The following is a 15445-nucleotide window of genomic DNA, read 5'->3' as shown; positions in this document are numbered from 1 at the left end:
TCGCGGCGTGATACCTCTCGGGGTCATCGGGCTCTGCAGGGGCCGTGCCGACGGCATTTGCACTGGCTATGGCGGGCGCGACGGTGCTGATGGATTGAATTTGGTCGTTGTGAGCAGCGTCCGACTTCTTCTGGCGGTGATGGCCGAAGATGCTGCTACGTTTAGGTTTGTCCTGAACATCCAGAGCCGACTGAGACGCCTCTATCGACTTGCGGCGCTCTTTCTCCTTCTCCCGCGACTTGCGCCTGTCCTCTTGCTCTCGTTCTAGTTGTATCTGTGAGATGCGCGACATCTCCTCGCCTGAGGGCGGTATTAGGGCGTCCATGTATTCCTTCCGAGAACGACGTGATGCTGTAGTATCTATGGAGATGTCGGATTTGGTTTGTCTGTGGCGGGATGCCTCCATCGTGGCGACGGCTGCATGTTTATCAGTGTCGCTGCTATTATGGTCGGCTTGTATGGATGGCACCTCTGGAGGGGTGGTAGCTGGCGGGGCGGATGACGTCGGTTCTGCATTTTCCTTCACAGGGGCCTGCCCATTCATGCTTGCAGACATCGCTCCCCAACCAGGTATTTTATAATGTCGGATGCAGGAAACCTGGAATAGATGCTGATGTTTGAAGTGTGACGAGATGTGAGCAAAGAGATGAGCGACCAATTTTGAAGACACTGAGCTGATGGCGGTCAATCCTAGAAATTCTTTCGGATCCCGCCTCCTTAGACGGCGCAAGGGGTGCTGAGGTTATAAGAGAGGTAGATTGCATGGCAGCGGAAATAGATATTGACCGTTGAACATGGTCGGGAACGAGATGGAAGGAGACAAGAGGAGGATCAGGGTCTAAACGGCGGTTGGCAAAAGAAAGAAGCAGAAAAGGTCCTGAGATATCTGTCGAGAATACTTATCCAGATACATAGAGATGCTTTCAAGATACAACCTTGATTGCGTTTGCCTTCGTCGAGAGTTACGCGAAAGGCTGCCAGGATGACCTTGGAGAGCTTGGATTGGAGAGCTTAGAGGGGAGACGTTTCCAGATGGCAGTCCACCACGTCTTACATATCTGCAGTACTCCTTGGAGAGGAGTTATAGCTGCGTGACCCTGGTCGAACAAGCTGACATGTTTTGCGTAAGACAACGCTCGCTGCTGGTGGCTGAGGAAGGCGGAGGGCAGACTAGGATTCAGCAAGAGGGGGCAAGTTGACAAGCCGTCGGCCCTGTTCTTGTTCGGGAGAAAACGTCACCCTGCAGACAGGCCGCAAGAGTTATAGATCAAGATAGAGACTAAACCAGTAAGTGTCAAGGGCCTCCCAGAGAGGTCAGAGACAGGGCCGCACAGCCCGCTTGAAAGCGAGGGTCTGGTGGCTTCTGTCAGGCACTCTGGCCCTCTGTTTCCTTCCCCAGCCACGGTCTGGCATCTGTGCTCGTAAGATACCTGGAGCCAAGGGCTTCTCTTTGTTTAGGCTGATTGATTGGGATAAATTTGGTGTCGACCTGCCGACCATTTTGGTAATCTCTCCTTTTAATCAGTACTTTGGCTGCGGGTGTCTGGGAATTGTGTTTTGCCAGCAGAAGAGGTAAGGAGTGAGTGTAGTCCGAGATTCAGCAGTGGAATGGGCGAGAACGCGTTGGAAATGGATTGATTCTGTGTGGTGTGCTGGGGGTCGCCAGCAACGGTAACATGGGATTTTGGTTGCAGGGGCGCCAGCAGCGGCTTCCCCCTGCCGAGTTGTTGCTCTTGCTGCGTTCGGACCCAAGCATAAACCATTGTACCTACTTACTTTAAGTACTTACCTAGCTAGCAATCTATAGCTGCGGTATCAACCTTTGGAGAGTAACTCACTTGACTGGAAAACGTCAAAAGCAATACGGTCATGGCAATTGCTTGCGATCAGGTTCTTGCATCCTGTAAGCAGTGGCTTAAGCATTGACGAAATTGGTTGGTCTGCTGGAGAAATTCGATCTAGGCAAATTCGGAAGGGAGGCTGCAGGCCAATGCAACTGTCCTTGGCCACCTTTAGGAGAAGCAGCACAGACTATTGAACAACATCCTCTCAGGGGCAGAGAAGAGAGGAGACGAGAAGAAAAAATGAAGACAAAATGAAATGTCCTCCTTAGAAGGACAACAAGAGGGCAACGTGGCACGGTTTACCCACTAGCTCAGGCGAGAATGCTTGCAGTTTACCCTGGGGACTTTAGCACTGTAGCGCCAGCGCCTTGTCAACCCGCCTCCGCAGTGTTCAAGCCTGCCCAGCAGCAGCACTAAAACCTGCGCCGCAGGTACTTTTGACTAGCATCTAACAGTAGAGGGGCCCCAGCCGCTGTCCCCCAGCACCTGTGCAGAACCCAAACAAACACTGCGGCAAACTAACTTGGGGCAAACGCTGCGCAATCTCCGCAAATCAATCGGGCACAGCTCACAAGACAGCCAGTCAACAAAACAAAAGTCATCGAAGTGTCAATTGGCAACGGCATTTGCCATCAATCGTCGACCGACCCGACAAACCATGCGAGGAGATCGCCTCTCCAGAGATGGCCATGACTGCAACCAGCACTCGCTCTACTCGTAGAGCCGAGGGTCTCGTTGCCCATCCTGCTCATCACCCACACCACCCGACGACCCAGAAGCAGCGCGCTACGCGCCATCACCAGCTCCAGCAGCAGTCCAACTCCTCCCGGCCCCTCAAGCGCCTCCACGACGCAACCAACCTCTCCTACGACCTCAAGCCCCCAAAGAAACCAAGATTCGAGATTGAGATACCCTCAAAGAGTCAATACCAGACCCGTCTTTTCCCAGAGACCATCGATTCGAGGCAGCAGCAGCACCACCACCACCACCATCCCGCACGGGTGGCCAGCGTCACCCCGGCCCATAATAAACCCCTTAAACACGACCTCCGCCAGCAGGCTACCGCCACTGCCCCCCTACCCGCTGCCCCTGAGCCCACACAGCCAGCACCCGCGCCCACAGCACCAGCGCAACCCGCACTGAAGGCTGCAAAGGGCCAGAGTGCGGCCGCACTCACAAAACACCAGGCAAAGGTCGTCAATGGCATCAAGCATGAGTTGGACAGGTTGCAGCCGAGCTCGGCCGACATGGCCAACAAAGCGCAGGGCCGCAAGCTGCGCTCCCAGGAAGGCGTGCGCTACAAGAGCGAGCTGTCGGCCTACTTTCCTGAATACGACGAGGTGATTGGAAATATACCCAAGGAACACCGTAAGTGCCTTGACTTTTTAACTCTCCCATGCGCAAATTGACGCCTGCTTCAAGCTACGGCGGTGTAGCTGACCTGTCTTGCGTTTTGCAGATGTATTGATGCTCGATACTCCCATCGTCGTGGTCAACTCATCCTTCCCATCATCCTCCTCCACCTCCCTGACGCGCCGAGAGCCCCACCGGACACCCTCCACATTGTCAGTGCGCAGTTACAGCGACAGCCTGTTTACCAACCTCAATGACGCACACACTATTGATCTCAGCTGGCTCGAGTCACATCACAAGGGAAAGATCCTGAACGATCCACTTCCAGATCGTTATTACGAGCCAATACACCGAAAAGAATCCCGGAATGAGAAGATTACGAGGAACGCGGAGAAGGGCCGCTCCCAACATGAGAAGGAGCAAGTCATCCGCCTCCTCGACGGTCTGAAAGGACCCGATTGGCTCAAGACCATGGGTGTAAGCGGTATTACGGAGAGCAAAAAGAAACACTTTGAACCGGCCCGAGTGCACTTCATCAATAAGTGCGAGGGGGTCCTCGAGAAGTTCCGGAAATGGGCAGCCGAGGAAAAGCGCTTGAAGCTCGAGAAGGAGCGCGTGGCAAAGGAGAGGGAGGCTTCCCAAGAGCGCGAATCTTCGCAAGAGGTCGAGGACAGTATCGACAAAGAATCGGCGGCAGAGGAGCAGGATGAGGATGTCGGCGAGCATGAGGGTGAGGATGTTGATGCAGACGGCAGCGATCTGCCCGAGAGCGACACCGACGCCGCGGCTAAGCAGCTGTACGAGGAGGCCATGGCGCGATCACGAATGGCTGCAAAGTTGGCGAGAGGACGTCCGGTGCTCGAAGACAAAGCCCCTGTTCCTCCTCCACCTCCTCCCACCGAGTTCAAGTCGTTCTTCAAGAAGCCATACCAACGGGATGCGGCGCTAAATAAGTCAAGGCGGCGCGGTCGGACGGTAATGGCCTGGGGTTGTCCGGTACCAGAGCCTGAGCAGCGTGATTTCGACCTGCCAGAGGAGTTCAGGGACGAGGAGATGATGAGAGCGCGGGAGCGACGATTACGCCAACTTCGCCGAGGTTCAAGAAATCGTGGATGAGAGCTGGCTCGTCTTGATCTATCGAGTTAAGCACAAGGGCCCCACGCCAATCCTGGTCCGAGCTGGCGGAGATGATGCAGATGATGGATCGTACTGCTCTTGCTCAGTAAGATAGTGTATCAATTTGCGCCTTATCGGTAGATTGACGGCAAGCATAGCGGTCGTTCAAGCATCCATGGTAGCGTGTTGGCAGGCTGAATTTTTATAAGTGTACAAAGGAACAGGTATGATACTCAGTAATCATGACAATCGCCCACGTGCTCCCTTGTGTATGAGGTCTTGTACGTGTTCTTTTTGGTAAATTTCGGGTGTTTGCTTGAGGCAGATGATGAAAGGTATCGTGAGCCATGTGCTGCAGGGCAGTGGGCTTGTTGGTATTCTGTAACCACAAACCTGTTCTGAAAATTAGCAAAAGGGGAAAACACACGAGATGAGAGCATTTGGTAGTATTCAAAAGAAAGAAGGAGAAAATCAGTAAAGGGGAGAAAGGAGGGAAAGCTGGTACCGGGCGAGATGGTATTTGAGCTCGTCCCACCGTGTGTACCACACACCGCGAGAGCTGCCCCAATTCTCGCCTCTTCGTGGCCCCGACGTAATGTGGGGGCATCTCGCAGGGATGACACGGACCTCCTGTCAAACGACCATGGCTGATCTCTGCCTGCCGGCACTTTCTACTACTCAATCAACGTAACTCCATTCACCTTTCTTGACTACGATCAAGCTGCTGAACCTCTACAGAGAAAGTGTACTTGCTTCACCACATAGATGATGTCCTGGGGAGGAAACTGTGCCACTCTTCTTACTTTATTAGCCTGCTGTCCGCAAGAGGCAGCTGCGTGGAAGTGGTGTAGGTAAATGTACTTCACCTCTGCCCAAGTGGCCTGTGCGCTAAAGAGCTGCTGCTGTTAGGAGCCCGGCTTAACTCCTTCCCCTCCCTCTCCCACTCGGTGTAGATTCATCCAAACCGTTGCTTCGACAAAACACCAGACTTGCATTCCACACGCCTAGTCGCTAGCTTGTGGCTGTCTAGAATCTTCGACACCAAATTCTCACCAAAGCCATCCACGCGACGTATCACCACTGAGCAGGCGACTGCGCGAACCCCCGATCCTGTGTATGGCACCTGTCGCAGGCGCTGAGGCAACCTGCGGTTGTTGAGGGTTGGGGGGAGAGGTTGTCTGTCTTGTCTATCTGCAGTGCAGTGTCGCGTCGCGTCAACGCTCCAAAGTTCTTTTTCTGGTGCTCCGAGCAAAACCCTTCTGCAATCCAGTCTCTTCGAGATGCCCAGCGCCATGGAGAACGGCGCCGCGGCGACGGCAAACAGGGCTCGCTCTGGCGACGGACCCGTGAAGTACGAACCTTTCGTGATTCTCGAGCAGCGCGTCGAGCTCGACCTCTCCTTTCGCGCGAAGCAGGTCAAAGGCAGCACGACAATCAAGATCTTCAAGCTGGGCGACGACCTCGAATATGTCACCCTCGACGCGCGGCAGTGCGAGATCGACAAGGACGCCGTCACTGTCAACAATCAAAAGGTCAAGGTCGAGTACAAGGACCCATACACGCTGATGGAAACACCAACGGGGTACACATGGGGCGCGCATCAGCACCACCTCCGTACAGCGCGCATGAAGCCTCTCGAGCCTGTCATGCGTGCTGAGCTGCCCTTGAGCGGTAGGGACCAGAAGGGCTGCCAGCCGGCGGTAGGATCTCTGCGCATCTGGCTACGCCCAGACAAGATCAGGCTCAAGCCACAGACGCCGGGTGTGTCGGGTCCGTCGGGTCCGCTTGACCTCAATATGTTTGAGATCACCATACCCTTCCGGATCACGACCTTGCGGGACGGCTTGCAGTTCGTTGGCGTCGAAGAAGGCGACGACCGCTACCCTCACGCTTTTACACGGCACTCGCTCGAGCCTGGCTATGTCAGCTCCCTCTTCCCATGCGTGGATGATCGCACCAGGGTATTACAGTGGAGGGTTTGCCTCAAATTCCCACGTACTGTGGCCGATGTGCTCGAGCAGCCGCTGGCCTCCCACGCCCACGGCTCTATTACGGTCGCCTCGAACGCCAAGAAGAATTCCCAGAAGCGCGGGACCTATGTGCTGACCGAGGAGGACAAGCTCTTGGACATGACTGCCGTGTGCTCCGGGACCCTGGTCGGAGAACACGACGACGTGGACGACAACAGGAAGAAGGTGATGGAGTTTGAGGCCCGGTTCGTCGGCGCCCAACACATCGGCTTCGCGGTCGGCCCATTCGAGGATGTGGATCTTTTCTCAGCCTATCGTTCCGAGGAGGATGAAGCAAAGCTCGCCGGCAATGCCGTCAAGATCCATGGATACTGTTTGCCTCATCGTCGTGAAGAAGTGTGCAACACCTGCCAGCCGCTCGCCAATGCGGCCGATTTCTTCACCCTCACCTTCTCCAAGTACCCGTTTGATGAGAACAGCTACAAGATATGTTTCGTGGATGACATGGTAGACGATACCGTTCCCCTGCAGGGCTTTTCTCTGACCAGCTCCCGGCTCTTGTACCCGGAGGACGTGATCGATACTGAGATTGAGGTCACGAGGAAGCTTGTGCATGCCTTTGCGAGTCAGTACTTTGGTGTCTACATCAGTCCTAATGAGCGCACCGATACCTGGATTGTCGTTGGTCTCGCCTACTACATGACAGACCTGTATCTCCGGAAGCTGGCTGGCAATAACTACTACCGATTTGAGATGAGAATGCTGGCTGAGAAGTTGACTGAAGTTGATCACGGCCGCCCTTCCCTGCATGACCTCGGACGGTACCTGCACCTCGGCGATTTCGAAATGGACTTCATGGCCCTCAAAGCACCGTTGGTCGTCTTCATCTTAGATCGGCGACTGATGAAGTCATCCAATAGTTCCGGCGTGACTCGCGTCATGTCCCAGCGTCTGAGAGAATCGATGACGGCTGAAAATCAGAACGTCGCGGCCAATTTCGTCGTGTCTTCAGAGCAGTTCCGCAGACAGTGCGAGAAAAAGGGACGGCTACGTCTCGAGGACTTTTGGGACCAGTGGATCTTTGGCGCTGGCTGTCCTAGATTTCATGTCACTCAACGCTTCAACAAGAAGAGACTGGAAGTGGAGGTCACTGTCATCCAAAACCAGGTCAAATGGTCACAGGAGCCGCGCCAGCTGGAAAAGCACGACTTTTGGCGGGACATTGTAGAGGAGCGGCACAAAGTCGAGGCCAGCGAGGTTCCTCTGACTTTCACGGGACCCATGACCTTTCGGGTCCACGAGGCGGACGGAACGCCTTACGAACACTGTCTCGAGATCAAGCTGGATGCCGCGGCGACTAAGGGTTCCCGGCTGTCCATGCCTTACAACACCAAGTACAAGCGTATCAAGAGGACAAGGCAGAACAAGAGGGCAAAGGAGCAGGCTAAGACTACCGTCCGTGATCCAGAGCGAATGGATGAGGACACGCACGATGACGACGACGACCAGGGACACAACCTCAGCATGTTTGGGGATGTTCTCGTTAGCGACGAAGACATGACGACCTGGAAACTTGTGGACTGGGACGGCGACATGCAAAACCAGATGGACCAAGAGTCGTACGAATGGATCAGGGTTGACTGCGATTTTGAGTGGATCTTCGACCTGCAGACCAACTTCAAAGTCTACATGACTGTGGCACAGCTCCAGCAGGATAGGGATATTGCCGGGCAGGTGGAGTCCATGTTGACGCTCACCCGCAACGCACCCAGCAATATTCAGACTACGATGCTGCTGAGGACCCTCTACGACAACCGATACTACTATGGGATTCGAACCATGGCGGCAAACGCACTGACCCGTCATGCAGAGCCGGCCAACAATTTCAGGGGCATGCATCATCTCATGCGCGTCTTCAAGAAGTTCTTCTGCTTCCCAGACACCACGACGCCACGCCCGAACGACTTCTCCAACAAGAAGGAATACTACGTCCAGGAGGTCATCCCCATGGCCCTGGCCAAGATCCGCGGAGGGCAGGCGTTCTGTCCAAAGGAGGCTCGGCGGTTGATTCTCGACCAGCTGGTCTTCAACAACAATGAGGAGAACCCCTATTCGGATCAGGTCTATGTCGCCAAGCTCTTGGAGGCGCTCGCGACCAGCCTCATCCGTGCCAACACCAACAGTCCAAACCAGGCGGCACTCGACCCGGAGATGCGCTCTTTTGTAGAACAGGCTGTAGAGCAGATCCAGCGGTACGAGAACATGGACGAGTGGATAGGAACGCATGACAACATTTGGGTCGTTGCGGCCCTCGATGCCAAGATGAAGTTGATGAAGAGCGGTGTCATCCCCACCGACCCCAAATGCTTCGCGCAGTACACGCTTCCCCAGAACAACTATACTGTCCAGCTCAAGGCGTTCGAGGCGATGATTGAGCTCGGGTACCTGCTGCGCCCCGCGGTGATGAGACTACTCATTGCCGAGATCAGTACGAACAGGTCGCCATACGTCAGAGACCGGCTGTTCAAGCTTTTCACGCGCGGGCTGGCAGCCATTGCCTTTGGAGAGATGGAAGTACAGCGCCAGTCTGACGCAAAGCCAGCTGCTGCCCAGGCGGGTGAAGCCGCTGAGAACGATGGCCTTATCACGATGGAGGAAGACGATGATGGCGATCTGATTGTGGAGCAGAGCGACGACGTCATCAAGCGCAGACAGGAGCAAATTGCGCGTCAGAAGGATATCACGACTGCGATCAAGGCGCTGAAAGATGTGGTCGAGGATGATGAGGATCTGCAGAGGGAGCTCTGGAAGGCTCTTGATTCCCCGGTCATTGGCGTGGCCGAGAAGAGGAACTTGCTCGAGCTCTGCGCCACCTTGTTCTCGGAGGAGCACGAGATGCTGGTCACGATGAAGTATCCGGCGCGGTGGACGGTGCTCAAGGCTTCCCACAAACCCGGCCGGGTAAGTTTCACTCTTTACAGAATATGGTTTGTACCGGAGCCTTTGCTGACCTATCGCAGTCGCTCGTCTTGAACTTCAAACAAACTTACAAAACGGAGCTCAAGAAGAGAAAGCATGAGCAGGCGTTCCCAGCGGAGGTGCTCATGCCTGCTGCTGCGCCTGCTCCCGCTGCTGTACCCGCCCTTGCTGCCACGCCTGCTCCTAGGGCTCACCCTACGCCTCAACCGGAGAAGGAGAAGCCTGAGAAGCCCAAGAATAAGATGATCAAGATTTCTCGTGCCAATACCTTCACAAAGACCGCAACGCCAGCATCTGCACCGTCGCCAGCTCCTCCTTCTCGCCAACCTTCCATCGCAGTCGCGGCCCCACGCCCTGCTGAGCCGGAGCGAGACACCAGTATTGCTGTCCAAGGTCGTCCAGCCACCACTCTGACAACCGCAACGCCACCCGTTACTGTGCCACCTGCAGTTGAGCCTGTGCGGCCCAGCGTCAGCGTCAAACCTAGTAAGACCTCGAAGAAGCGCAAGCTGGCTGAGACGGATGCACCTGCCGGCCCTTCACGCCTCCGCAGGAAGATGGTCACCCTGAAGTACCGCAAGGACAGGCTCACAGACACACAACGGCAAATGATAGCGCGCATCGCATCCTCCAGCGCCAATGCGGCTCCTACTGATTCTATCACCGCCACGCCGGCGGCCCGATCCCGTGTCCAAGCCACGTCACCTCTCCCACGGGGCCCATCGCCCGGCAATGGTAATGTGGACGGCTCTAAGGTGTCATTCACATCAACCCTCAGCGTGGGCTCGACATCACAGCCATCGGCTTCTCCGCAGCAGCAGCAGCGGACCCCATTGTCCAATGGCAAAGTTCGCAAGCCCCTGCCTACGGGGTCGGGGTCTGGATCTCCTCCAAACAAACAGATACCTACCCCGCGGTCCAATCCGGTACCTTCTGGCTCTGCCTCTCCCGTGGTGCCTCGCCCATCCAATGAGCCTGGCCAGCCCAAGCGCAAGGTGGTCAAGTTGAAGACGAATACTAAGGCGCTGAAGGAAGCAGCTTCCAGGGCTTCCTCGAGGTCTTCATCGCAGCCGCTGTCGCAGACTCAACGAGACAGTCCAGCGCCTCCTCCTATATCGCGCAACCCCAGTGGTTCTCTCATTTAGGATCTCGAGACTCGGGAGGCGGGGGTACGGACATCGAGCGAGGAACTGAACCAGCTGGGTAGCCCAACAATGACTGCTTCTACCGCACAGAGTGTGGTGGCTTTTCCATACGACTTTGGGCAGAAGTGACGCAGAGGGCAATTGCAGAACGGACGGGATTAGCAGAGTTTTTTTTTTTCTTTCTTTTTCATGAGTGACGAGACCAGCTTTGGCCTACTCCCACATCAAGAACGACCGATGCGCAAGAATGATGATGATTGCGATGAGCAGCCGAAACATTCCGAGGGCTGAGGCTGGTCTATGCTCCATTTGGTCGATGCTCCGTTTCGAAATGGTATCTCGAGGGGCTCTACCTGTTGTCCTTGATGGTTATTGATGCGCAGCTTGGGTACAACGAACCTGCTGTGTCAGCTAGAACAGCGACATGTTGAAAGCAATCGTTCAAAGGAGACCTAAACCTTGCTTTGATCACACGGCCACGTCTCTAACAGAAGCTGCTCATGGAAAAGGGGAAAGAATCGGACTCCGTCTGTCGCTACCAGTCACCATGACAAGGTGTCACTCTACACAGCGACTCACTACCTCACTACCTCACGCGCAAAGCATGTCACATGAGATGACCTCAATCCACTTCACGACCTGAAGAATGGGGAGATACATCTGCACTTTGCTTGCGGGTGTCAGGGGCAGGCGTTCGTTCTCATAAACCCACTCAATCAGAGGCAACACGAAATGGTGGTGGGAGACATAACAGAAAACAGTGTGCCCCATACACTACTACCAGAATCGAGGCCTGCGGTCTTGTTTTTATTCTTCTTTTAATGAGGCTTCATTTTTCTCTTGTCTGATATTTTCATTTCCTTTTTTTTTTTTTCTCCCCCCAAGGGTTTATACAGCCACACAAAAGGGGGCATTCGGAAAGTGCATGAGATGGTTGGGAAGCATGGCGTTCAAACCGGTCTGGCGTTTTAGGGCAGAGAAAGCAAGTTCTTCAGCACTCAATTACTCTCTGAATGAGATTGATGCTTCGTATGGGGCCACTGTTGAGGGAAATATTGCCTAGGCTAGGCAGGGGTTTGATGAGATTAATTCTTTTCTTCTTTTAATCCTTTGCCTCCTTCTTCTCTAGGCGATTACTGCTTCTGTAGGATACATATGGGCCAAATTGATTGCCTATAGGCCTGCCTCCGTTCGTGAATGACCATCCGAGGCGTACGTATTTTATTCAATCATCTATACCCTTTGGTCGTGCTTGTGCGTGTGTGCGTGTGTTTGTTTGCCTGTCCCATGCATTATTCGATGTGTGGCAACTGCAATTGTAAAGCTTGGTACAGACCGTGATGGGAAGAATTCGAACAAAATTGTGTACAGAGGCTCATACATTATTTGAGTCCTACATTCCTCATCTATGCTCCAGAACGCAAAGGCAAGCAGTAGCCTTGTATACGCCTTGAGCCAGGATTCTCCATACCGCTCAGAACGGTTTGACGCTGTCGTACGCTGGAAGCAACACAATGCTGGCAATGACGAGAACAAACACCACTCATCCATCGCTCCCAAAAGTCAACCCAGAAAACAGACATTCCGCCATATTAAATGGACACACCGCAACACCACTAAAAGAGACCCCATCCGTCCATCCATCCCACACCGTGGGGGGCCCCCCTACCGCCGTCCACCCCTCGGGGGCCCAGTCCTCTCGTCCCGGCTCCTGGTCGCCCGCGCAGGCGCCTCGGGCGTAACGAATGCACCCCGCGAGCCAGCAGCAGCACCACGCCCCTGCGTCACCGCGGGTGTTGGCGTAACGGCCTCCCCGCCGCCGCCGCCTCCTCGCCTTACAGATGCCGCTGCTGCTGCCGCCGCCGCCGCCCTGCCGAATCGATTAACCGAAGGCACGATTGCCGCTGACGATGACGATACGGGCTCGCGGCTCATGGACCTCGTCGCCCTTGTGATCCTCGATGGCGCGGGCGGTGGTTCAGGGCTGTGGGGTTGCTGCTGTGGTCGCTGCTGCCGCCGCCGGTGCTGCTGCTGCTGTTGCTGGTGAAGGAGGTCTGGCTGGTAGTTTTCGGTTCTGACGTCCACGCCCTCGTCGTACCCTTCCTCATCCTCACCCTCCCCCTCGCCCTCGCCCTCGCCAGCCTCACGCATGACCTCGTCTTCTTCTTCTTCTTCCTCCTCCCTACCACTACCCCGCATCGCCTCTGCAAGAGCCCGCTCCGGGTCCGAGTCCGAGTCCGACGACCGGTCCACCTCGTTACGGTAGATGTCGCTGCTGCCCTCCTGCTGATGGACCCCGGCCAGCGCGGCGCTGCGGAAGCGGCTTGGGTAGTACGAGACCTCCTCCTCGTAGGGGTCGTCTTCGTCCTCTTCGCCGCCGATGGCGTCCTCTTCGCTCGAGGTCAGGTCCATCCCGCTTGTGTCGTTGTTGGCAAAGTAGTGCTGGTGCTGGTGGTGCTGCTGGGACTGCGGCTGCTGGCCTAGGATGCGATGGTGATGCTGTTGTTGTTGTTGTTGTTGATGTTGTTGATGATGATGATGATGAGCGGCAGCGGCAGCGGAGGTGGTGAGGTCTTTGAAGGCCAGGGCCTCGCGACGGTCTTCGTAGGCCTTGACATCCTCCGAGGTGAGGCTCAGCACCGTGGGGGGACGGCGAAGCATGGTGTGGGTTGTTGGTGAAAAGGCAGAAGTGCGTGCGTTTTAATACTGTGAACGTCTGGGTTGTAGATGGCCTTCCACACGACGACGGCCTTCCTCTTCAAGTTGTCCTTCTTTCCCCCACTTTCCTCTGCTTCTGTTTTCTTTTTTCAAGGGTTGGAAGAGTTGTAGAATGAATGTGCGTACATGTATGAATGAACGAACCGCTGCAGAATAAAGCGAATGTTTTGAGGAAAAAAAGAATATGTTCGCCTAGTGATGATGTTTTGTTATTAGTCGCTCTGTGATGAGCGCGGGACGCAGAGGTGGTAGGTAGGTTTGAAAAAGATTCAGAGTCAAGCTGTTGACTGCAACATTGTAGAAGTGTGTATGTAGTCAAGTGCACAAGTGAAGTGCAGTGTGCGACGCGTTCAAGTCGCGCGTTGGCAGTTAGTACACTCAAGCTTCCTTACAGTGTTAGTATTGTGTGTCCAACGTTGTTAGGAGGTCTTACAGTGCCCCAAGTGACGCATGAGCCACGAAGTCAGTGGGCAGGGGCGCTAACTACAGCAGAGCAGGGCCCCAACGGTACACGGCAACTTTGAGTGACAGACTACATTTGCCTCTCATTTTCTCTTCCTGTTTCTTTTCCTTCTAATATTTGTTTGTTTAGCCCAATGTACCCTTTCTAGTAGGAATACTGCTACTATGCTCTCTAATCCAACGTTGCGCCCTTCGCCCTTTCGCTTCTTCATACCAATCTACATACTCTTAAATCCACAGTTTCATCATATCAATAGCCGTTCTGCTTTTTCCCCCTTTTCCATTCCGCCCATACATACACGAAGCTCATATCAGATCAAAACTCTGCCGGAGAAAACTCACGCAAAGCAACCTCCATGCTCTGCATGGGCCAGACTCTAAAATATATTACATGCATGTAAGTTCATATAATCGTGGAGGTAAGGGAAACTTTAGAACAAGAGAGAGACGGAAAGAAAGAGAGGGCGAGTATTTGAGGCACAGAAACAGTAAGTAAAAAGAAAGTATAGTATTGGTATCATGAGCCGCCGAAGAATTCATTTGTACATCATCCTCGTCTGTGCTTCAAATTTGCCCACATCTTGGGGCATGTCCCTGCTGTTTGTCTATTCTTGTCCTTCTGGTCCTTCTTGTCCTCCTCTTTGACATGATTTATACGTCTAATCAGAGCCATAGAAGCCTGACGCATAGACATGCTCCGATTCCCACTTCAGAAAGTCGCCCAGATCATGGCCCAGGTTATATCCCATCGGCACAAACTCCTTGCTGCCGTCGACCGCGGTCGTCATGACCAGGTCCAGCATCGGGCTCTGCGGGAGGCTGACCATGCTCTCCCGCAGCGACCCCAGGCGCCCAGACTTGGGTGTGCGCGGGAGCGGCTTGGGCGAGAGGTGCTGGCCGCCGCTCTTCTTGAGCGGGAGCGTGTTGGCCTTGAGCACATCGATCCCGGGCCCCTGGTAGCGCTTGGGATGGCCCTCGAGCGTCCAACGCTTGAGCCCGCGGTCCGACGTCGAAGAGGTCTTGCGCGAGGGTCTGCTGCTGCCATTGGCGCCCTGCTGCTGCGGCAGCTGCTGGTTCCAGTACCCGGACGGATGCTCCGACACGAGGGGAATGGGCAGGTTGTGGACCTGCTGCTGCACCGTCTCCGGCACCTCGTTGTCGGGAATCTCGTCGCTGGACTTGGACTCCGGGCTGGAGGACCGGCTGTCGATGCTGGCCTGGCGTTCCCGGAAGACCAGGTTGACTGACTCTGGCGTGCCCGTCGAGTCTGTCTGCGGGGTCAAGGGCGCGGCAGAGGTGAGGGTCCGAGGAGCTGGGGGCTGTTCCCTCTTTACCAGGGAGCCCAGCATGCTGTTGGAAAACCCGAGGTCCTCGAACCAGTCACACAGGTCATCGGCCAGCTCCTCCTGCGCGTCACGGGACAGAAAGTCGTTTGGGTCGCTGAAGAGGTCACCCGCTCCGCCCAGGATTGCCATCTGGAACGCGATCCAGTCCATGGTCTCGTCAGGCGATGTCATTAGTTTGGACTCGAGCGAGTTGATTGTGCCAGCATTGACGAGATCGGCCTTGGCGAGGCGGATGCGTCCGTGCTGGAACGCAGGCTTGGTCACTGTGCACGGTGTCGACGCGAAGAATATGTGCTCTCCATCATCTTCAAAAAATGCGCCGGTTCTGGCCTTTGGTGTCGCAGATTGGTCTTCATACTCTTCAGTTGTGTTGTCTTGTCCCTCCTGCTGAGACTGCCTGCTGCTGCTGTCGCTAGCCTCTGGCGCCGTAATCCTTACTTCAGGGATGGTAGGCAGCAGAGGGAGATGTGACAATGATGAGTTGGCGCGACTGTGCGATGGCCGCCGGGACG

At 55.0% G+C, this 15445-nt stretch overlaps 3 protein-coding genes across 3 annotated transcripts; 2 read left to right on the top strand and 1 right to left on the bottom strand.

Annotated features, from left to right (window-relative positions):
• Positions 1-3015: 3015 nt before the first annotated feature.
• On the top strand, positions 3016-3778 carry M406DRAFT_356570 (uncharacterized protein; the record flags this gene model as incomplete). Its single annotated transcript, XM_040923481.1, has 2 exons — positions 3016-3212; positions 3304-3778. Coding segments are annotated over exons 1-2 (594 nt in total), but the record flags the coding sequence as incomplete, so codon positions are not given.
• A 1896-nt stretch (positions 3779-5674) lies between these two features.
• Positions 5675-9253, top strand: M406DRAFT_11017 (uncharacterized protein; the record flags this gene model as incomplete). Its single annotated transcript, XM_040915362.1, has 2 exons — positions 5675-8857; positions 8915-9253. Coding segments are annotated over 2 exons (3522 nt in total), but the record flags the coding sequence as incomplete, so codon positions are not given.
• A 4993-nt stretch (positions 9254-14246) lies between these two features.
• On the bottom strand, positions 14247-14639 carry M406DRAFT_322626 (uncharacterized protein; the record flags this gene model as incomplete). Its single annotated transcript, XM_040919665.1, has 1 exon — positions 14247-14639. A coding segment is annotated over one exon (393 nt), but the record flags the coding sequence as incomplete, so codon positions are not given.
• Positions 14640-15445: the final 806 nt, after the last annotated feature.

This window comes from Cryphonectria parasitica, assembly GCF_011745365.1.
Source record: "Cryphonectria parasitica EP155 unplaced genomic scaffold M406scaffold_5, whole genome shotgun sequence".
NCBI classification, from domain to species: domain Eukaryota; kingdom Fungi; phylum Ascomycota; class Sordariomycetes; order Diaporthales; family Cryphonectriaceae; genus Cryphonectria; species Cryphonectria parasitica.
Note: the sequence above shows the minus strand (reverse complement) of the source record. Positions and strands in the feature narration are given on the sequence as shown.